We start from the raw sequence: 8,740 nt of genomic DNA on the forward strand, positions 1-8,740 counted from the left end.
TCTTTACTTATTATCATTAACATACCTATCATTATTATCAATCCTATTATCATTACCATAACAAACATCATTAATAACAGACATAAAATTTCTTCATTACCATGAAACAAAAAATGACAACATATATAAATTCAAAATATAATAAATGACCAAAAAAATTGATAATAATTGAAAAACTCAAATGCCAAAAAACCAAATTACAATACATCATATATATAAATCATGCATATAGAGATTCATAGGCACCAAACTAGTTATAAAATGAATTCTGCAAACATGTACACAGCAGCCCGCTTGTGCAAAATTCACTCATAATAATTTCTTGAAATATTTAGAGATCCCAAAAAGCACTAATAGTCATCAAAATCTTTTATATTTTATAAAACTAATGCATAGCAATTAAACTAAACAAACAAAATAAAGTTGTGGAAAAATCATTTTCCTCTAAAAATATCAAATTTGAATCATTAAAAAACATATTCTCATAGTATGCAAAAATAAGGGATCTAACTGTAGAAAGAAATGTAACGAGTCAACTTGCCAGAGTCCAACATGAAATCCCTATGAAGAGCTTTATGAGCTATTTCTTGAGTTTTGTGGTGCTCTCCAAGTTGAGGTCCTGCAGATTAAGCAACAATTCATCCGAGTTTAAGAAGACACGATTGGCAGAGTTGGAAATCGTCTGAGCCACTTCTCTTGCAGCCTCGATCCTTCTCAGGGCAAGGAATGCTGGGTTGCTTGCTATTGCTTGCCCGATAAGCTGAGCACTTGTGGCCTCACCCTGGATAAAAATAGCAGTTTCAAGAATAATCAGCTTACAAAGAATATTTAGTTATGAAGCCTTAAGGCATTCTTCAAGATCTACGATATCAGCAATCTGAGTGAAGATTATGACATTTAAAAATACAAAATTATGAAAACTAAAAACAATGAATGCTCATATTTGAGTATGGCTTACCAAGAACTAACAGCAATTTTGGGTATTAATTAAGGGGCAATTGAAATCACTTTTATTTTTTATTTTCTTAGTCTTATATAAACTAAAATATATTTGATATTCTTTTAGAAATATTATATATATATGTATATATATTTCTCATCTTTTTCATCCTCTTTACTTCCAATCCAACACATGGAATCTCCTCCAAAACCTCACCGGCTAAAACCCAGACCTCAAATCCTTCCTCTTTCCAACTTCTTCGACCTCTTTGACAATCTCACCACCGCCCTCCTCTACGACAATCTTGGCCTCCCTAACTCCAATCGCACCGACTTCTTCAACTAATTTTTCACTCCATCTAATTTTATTGAGGTTTAGCCGAACTTCAATTATGCCGACTTAGCTCAATTTCAACCCCGATATCAATGCGCCCTCCCCAACCTCAAATGCTACATCCATCGTTTTGGCTATCTCCCTCCCCCTCAGCCACCCCCTCTCCTACCTCCAGTCTCACTCTCACAGCTACACCCTCTCCTGTCAAAGAAATTATTTTGTGCAGACGCAGACACAACTCTATATCCAGATGCCGCGGTACCGAGAAGCAGTACCGAGCTACAATACAGTAAAAGGGTGACGTGGCGCATTCTGATTGGCCTTCGGACGGCATTCGGCATCCGCACAAAATAATTTCTCCTCCTGCCAAAAAAATCTTGACCTCCCTCCCAATGGATTCGCTCAGCACAATTCCACCTAGCTTAATTTCACTAAGATTTTGTCAAACTCAAGATACAGTAAAATAACAATGAGAATTTATTGTGGAAACCATAGAAAGACGTTAAGTATGGTGTTAGGGATGCTGACGCACGCCTCCCAATGGACAAGAGGTTCAATTTGATCTGCTCGATCCTTCACCACAGCCGAGGAACACGATGCTACCACCTTCCCCATCAAGAGCCAGGATGATGGATTCGGAGTTATGTTAGGGATCAAATTTTTTGTTTTTGAAATACTTAAAACATCTATTAATATATTTTTTAAAACAAGTCAGTTTATTCTTAAAAAAAAAAAAACAAGTCAATTTATTCTTAAAAATAAAAACAAAAAATTTATCTAATATGTATGATAGAACTAGAGAATGTACCAAGATACCATCATCAATCTCCAAAAATATATATTATCTTACGTGACTATCATAAAAAAAATATATATATGATATAGTATTTTTCATGAGCAAAACAATCCTCTTATTAATAAATTAATTAAAAAATAGGCAGCTTATGAAAAGTACTTGATATTTTGTCAAACTTTAGAGGACTGCTATTTGTCAAACCATTAGAGGAAATAAATGAAAATAACCCATCAAATAATTTAGTGTAACATATTACAAGCTCATGCCGCACAAGTTACTTTAAAAAGTAGGAAAGGAACATGATTATAAATTATTCTTTGGATGCATCTAAAATTTAAATTTTTGCTAGAAGATGAAAGGCCACCCAAAATGGGCAATAAGAAAGAAGCATTTGAAGTAAATAATGCATGCAACAAATATAGGCTCACCTGGGCTCTTATTATAGCACTCTTTTTGTCCTGCTCAGCCTTCTCCACTATAAATTTGGCCCTCTCGGCATCTTGCGCAGCAACCTGTTTAGCTTCGATTGCATGGGTAAATTCCTTAGATATTTGAAATTTTACAAAATAAAATCCACATAAATAATTAAATACATGACATAAATAAAAAATTTATCTAATATGTATGATAGAACTAGAGAATGTACCAAGATATCATCATCAATCTGCAAAAAATATATATTATCTTACGTGACTTTCATAAAAAAAAAATATAATATAGTTATTTTATTATGTTTTTCAAGAGCAGAACAATCCTTTATTACTAAATTAATTAAAAAATAGGCAGCTTATGAAAAGTATTTGATATTTGTCAAACTTTAGGGGACTACTATTTATCAAACCCTTCGAGAAAATAAATGACAATAACCCATCAAATAATTTAGTGTAACATATTACAAGCTCATGCCGCACAAATTAATTGAAAAAAGAAGGAAAGGAACATGATTATAAATTATTCTTTGGATGCATCTAAAAGTTAAATATTTGCTAGAAGATGAAAGGCCACCCAAAATGGGCAATAAGAAAGAAGCATTTAAAGTAAATAATGCATGCAACAAATATGGGCTCACCTGGGCTCTTATTATAGCACTCTTTTTGTCCTGCTCAGCCTTCTCCACTATAAATTTGGCCCTCTCAGCATCTTGCGCAGCAACCTGTTTAGCTTCGATTGCATGGGTAAATTCCTTACCAAAACTGAGAGTTGTAATTGACACATCATCCAGTGCAATATTGAAGTTTGCTGCCCTCTGAGTCAAAATTTTCCTTATTTCCCTACTCACAGCCTATAAGAAAATAATATTTAAGTGATAACCATAAGTCACCTATTCATAATCTAAAGAAAGAAGACATACAATAGCATATTAGAATCACAAATCATAGTAAAAGAAATTTCAAATGATTCACAGTAACGGAGTACCTCTCTCTGTGTAATAAGTTGGCTGGCATTGTATTGTGCAACAACAGCTTTCAAAGTTTCATGGATAATTGATGGTAGAACCCTCTCATTGTAGTTTTCTCCAAGAGTTCGGTAAATTGTTGGAAGCTGATCAGGCATCGGGCGGGTAAGCACCCGAAGCCCAATTTTCACCTACAAAAACATAAATTTTTTAGCATTCAAAACACAAATACCAGTAGGAAAAGTAAAACAAAAATTTTGCATCTTAAAAGGCAAAGGATACAACAGACAAGATGATGCTGCCATCAAAGGTGTGTGGATGTGGAGACCTCCATCATCTTGATCATGCAATGCTCTTCTTTAAGGGATAAATGGAGGAAGACTGGTTTGAACGTGCAGTGGTGAGCGTAGATGGCTGGTTCTTTGGAAGAACCTGGGGGCGATTGGTTCGAAGATGATGCTGCCATCAAAGGCATGTGGATGTGGAGACCTCCATCATCTTGATCATACAAAGCTCTTTTTTAAGGGATAAATGAAGGAAGACAGATTTGGACGTGTCGTGGTGACCCTAGATGCATGGGTTCTTTGAAGGATCCTGTTGGAGGTTGGTTTCGAGTCTGAAGAAGTTGATAGAATATAGCTAGCAAAGATGGCGACGATTAGATTGTATGAAAAGAGGAGAGGAAGACAGGAACAAGTATTGTAGAGGGGGAGGACCGGGTGAGCAGCTTGCAAAGTCGGCAGAGGAAGTAAATATGAGAGAAAATAGCTTTTTCTCATACATCTACGATAGCCCTTCTTATTAATGAGGTGTATGTACAGGCAAGTGGTTGAATATTATAGACCAGAGGCAACAACATTTTTCTAAATGCAAATGAGTCACCTCTCATGACAAGAGACCTATTCACTAAACAAGTGTGTTTAGAGTTGCTTTGATTATCAACGCCTTATGAGTCAAATATTAGTTCAAGACTGAAAAAACTCCACCAAGATGAGACAATGTTGCACTACCAATGATCAAGATATAGGAGGATGCATCCACAATGATATTCTAACTTCAAAAATCATCGACTTTATGTTACAATTTGACCACTAACATTTAACAAAGAACATTACAATTTGACCACTAACCTTTAGAAAAGGACAAAAAAATACCATTTAGTTTTTAATTTTGATGGCAATTTGATTGTTTCTTATAAAAATATCTGATAAGTGAGGGTAAAATAAATCATGTTAACTATATGCCATAAATCAAAGAATAATATGATCATTAAACTAATAAAATTATCAATAATCATGTCACTCGAATTGCAAACCATAGGCCAAATGATAATTTTATGACTTTAATGACTATATTATTGTTTTATTTATCATATAGTTTATATGACTTATTATAACACCACATGATTGATATTTTTGATAAAAAATTATCAAATAACCATCAAAATTAAAAATATAATACATTTTTTATCATTATCTAAACCCTAGAAGACAAAATATAAAGTATAATAAAGTTGTATGATTTTTAAAATGCTTCAATCTTTGATCTACGTCATTTGAGTTTCATTTTAATTTCTATTGTATTTTTATTTCGTTTTAGTCATGGTTGGAAAGCAAGAGATGTTTTGAGCATGTCATGGAATTCTATTATCCTTTGCCATTTAAATGTAAGACATTGTGAATGAAGGAAGGCAATTAAACTTGAATTGAAATGTTATTGCTTGTTATTGTAATATTTTGGTAGATTTGGTACAGAATAAAATTTGGAAGATTAAAGTGAGATTTGAATGATATCATCTATTGCTTAAGGTTTAATGTGGTGTGATTTGAGGAGGATTTAGCAGAGAGTTATGGGGATACGGTTTGGGCCAAATATTGTAGCTCAAATTTAAAGAAACAATTTAAGATTTTTGTAGATTTACTTGGTGGTAATATTGGGAGGTTAGTTCAAATCTAAAAAGAAATACAAATGATACATTCTATTTTGAATGTATCATGGAATATCTTTGCAAGTTTAACCTTAGCTTGGATAAGGGCTTAGGATGGCTCAATTTATGGGTTGTTTGGGATGATCGGTGGCCATAAAGAGTGGAGCTGGGGGTGCCTGATAACAAGGGCAAGGGTTAGTATTAAGTGGAGGAGGACAGCTTCGGTAGATTTGAGGGTTTTTTTTTTTAATTTTCCTGAGGTGGTAAGGTGATGGGGTAATATTGGAAGCAAGAATCCAAGGATCAAAATCTTGCTTTAATATCAATATAGCACAGCAGAATGTTTTGTTGTATAGCAATTTCAAGATAACTAAAGAAATAAGAGTACAAAACTTAAACTAGAAAGAGAAGAGGTCAGGGCACACAGACTTAAGAAAGAGAGAAGAACCATATCCCAAGAGGAAAGAAAAAGAATCCTTAGTCGTCCAAGGAAGGGGAGGAGCTTCAGCAAGCAAGAACTTTTCAATTTAACCTCAACTGTATTCCTTCATACATAAGGGTCCTACATACAGATTGAAATGGAGGGATTTCTATCAAATGCTCAAAATGTCCTCATGCTTTCCAAATAAAGCTAAATTAAATTAAAATATAACAAAAATTGAAATAAAGCTCAATTAAAGCATAAACATAAGGAAAAGTTATTTGTGCAAATAATCAGAGAGACAAATCTGAAATCATGTCGGATATTAGCGTGCAGTATGGATGAATATGCTTGTAACTTTATTATATGTATTGCCATTAAAGGAAGTCTTCTCCAGGTAATGAAGGTCAAGATACTCTTGCCTAGGAGGGAAAGGACTACATGACGAAGCTAATCATGGAGACTCCAAGAATCATCCTTAGTAGGTTGGTTCCACCGGCAATCAGAAAACCTCCTTGTCCACAATGTCAAGTAGTCATCTCATCTATAATGATACATTCCAAAATGTTAACAAAAGGTTGCTGTTAGGTCAGTTCTTGAACCGACCCAACAGGCCCCACATGGGCCGGCCTTAGTCTACAGGAGGCGGGTTAAACTACCTCCCATGTTGCCGCCCAAGTAATAGGGGCCCACACCCTATTTGATTGCCGCTCATTAATAGTGGGATTCACTATTTGAATTAATCTATTTTTGACAAGGGGATTAATCTATTTTTGTCAAGTGGATTAATCTATTTTTGGTGTTGGGGGGGGGGGGGGGGGGGTCGGCGGGCGGCTAAGACTATAAATAGGCATGAGAGGGAAGAAATAGGGCATGCTTAATTATTATTTTCTCTTGGAGTCTTTTGGGGTCTTGACCTCTAGACTTATTGTCAAGAGATTGGGAGAGAACGATCCTCCTCTCGAATTGAGGATCAATTAAATATTTGCTCTATGTTTTACTTGTTTAGTTCTATATAATAAAACCTACTGTTTTGAGTTGACTTCATTGATGTTCTTGTGTGTTTTCTTGCTGATTTTACCAATTTATTGTTAGGGTTGCTTGTGAACTCAAACATTTCCGATAGGATTACTTGCATCCTTTTAAAATTGAATGAGCATGAAAAAATCAATGATGCTTCTTTATCTTTTTCAGAACAGTTTTAGTCTTGTCAATCGATCACCAAAATGACTAATCATTTCTATGAAACATCCAGAAAATATAAAAGGAAGCTATATTGGCACTTCTTTTGCTAAAAGATATTACTAGCTATTGTTCCCCTATCTAGCAAAGGAATTTTTTGAATTTCTTCCATTCATCACTTATAATGATTTTACTTTCATATTTCATATTAAGATCAAGATAAAGAAAATTAATGTTAATTTCAAAAATGTAAAAAGGAGCAATCGGTCATGACACGTTCACATTAAAAAGTATGATCTTACCCTAGAATTTGATAGCCTTTATTGCTTTAGAATGGAGAGAGAACCTGAGGTCGAAAAAGATTTATCAAGCATGTAACTTTATATTATTTTGGTCCATATTCAATCATCAAATATGTTCTAAAGTCATATCTAATGAGATCAACATGTCCATATTTTTATAGTACTTTGACATCAGATTGAGATCTATCCCTTGACAATCCATATGTTCATCTTTACACTTCTTCAATAATTGTTGTCCAGGTACTTCAAGATCTTCCTCACTAAATTATTGGCCATTTACAGCATGGCTTTCTTGGATTGCTTGCTCCGTTGTCTTCCATGCAACCATTGACTTCTCATAAACCTTACTACTTGAAATAAAATCAACCATTTGTTTCCCTACATATCATGCATTTTATAAAACCTAGCTTTAAGAATCATAGCATGTATCCTTTGACACCTTCGAGATAACATATAAAAACGCACTTCACTATATGTGATCCAAATCTATCTTGTGTTGACCAACATATATGTTCCAGGAGTCGAATCAAGATGGTGTGACTAAAGAAAGGCTAATGGACAAATTGTCATGCGAAATCATTCAAAGTGTCTCTCTTCGCTTGTTTCATGAAATAGGCTATGCTAATGCACTCAAAGCATCGAAATTACCAAAAAATGATCCCGGCAGCCAAGTCGATTGAGCATAATAATAGCAATGGATAATATGACTTAGTATCACATGAGTTTGGATAAAAATGCCTAGATCATATTAAACGCCACTCATGTTTTGCCTATCTAATAAAACAAATTATGCCAACACATCTGAAACATTACAAATATCCAAAATTGGCTCCCATATGGCTCGAGTCACAACACAAAAGCAAAATAAAAAACCAACATGAACATACAAGGCAAGGCTATGATGCAAAATTGATGCGCAGAGATGACTAAAATTTGTGAAAGAAAATTGACATATGCATAAAAAAAATCTTAAATTAAAAAAAAAAATCTATTTTATTACTATAAATTAAATTAAACCAAAAAAACTAATTATAATAGCTATAATCAACACTATTACATAACTAAACATATATCATGTTTTAATTAGATTTTGAAAGAAAATTTAGAAATTAAAATTAAAATTATTACCACAACAACATAAAGCCTTTATCCCACTACGTGGGAATGGCTACATGAATTCTTTTTCTCCATTGTGTTCTATTAAGAATCAAATTATCATTTAGATCTAATAAAGAAAAGTATTTTCTAATATTTTCTAACTAAGTCTTTTTAGGTCTACCTCTACCTTTCTTAATATAGGTCAAATCTAATACATCTACTCTCCTAACCGGATCATCAGAAGGCCGCTGTTTTATGTGATCAAACCATCTAAAATTAAAATTATTGCTATAATTATAATTACATAACTAAATAATAAAAACGAGTATGAAGATTTTTATTATC

General features: G+C 33.7%; 1 protein-coding gene across 1 annotated transcript in view; it reads right to left on the minus strand.

The window, feature by feature from the left end:
* Positions 1-297: 297 nt before the first annotated feature.
* Positions 298-8,740, minus strand: part of LOC110098311 (prohibitin-1, mitochondrial) — a 30,276-nt gene continuing 21,833 nt past the window's right edge. The window contains exons 3-5 of the mRNA XM_020825096.2: positions 3,486-3,656; positions 3,139-3,351; positions 298-781 (exon numbers count right to left, since the gene is read on the minus strand). Coding sequence (XP_020680755.1) covers positions 581-781; positions 3,139-3,351; positions 3,486-3,656 — 585 coding nt within the window. The 3' untranslated portion in view covers positions 298-580. The remainder of the gene's footprint in view (positions 782-3,138; positions 3,352-3,485; positions 3,657-8,740) is intronic.

Source organism: Dendrobium catenatum, unplaced genomic scaffold (assembly GCF_001605985.2).
Source record: "Dendrobium catenatum unplaced genomic scaffold, ASM160598v2 fragScaff_scaffold_1089, whole genome shotgun sequence".
Classification (NCBI taxonomy): domain Eukaryota; kingdom Viridiplantae; phylum Streptophyta; class Magnoliopsida; order Asparagales; family Orchidaceae; genus Dendrobium; species Dendrobium catenatum.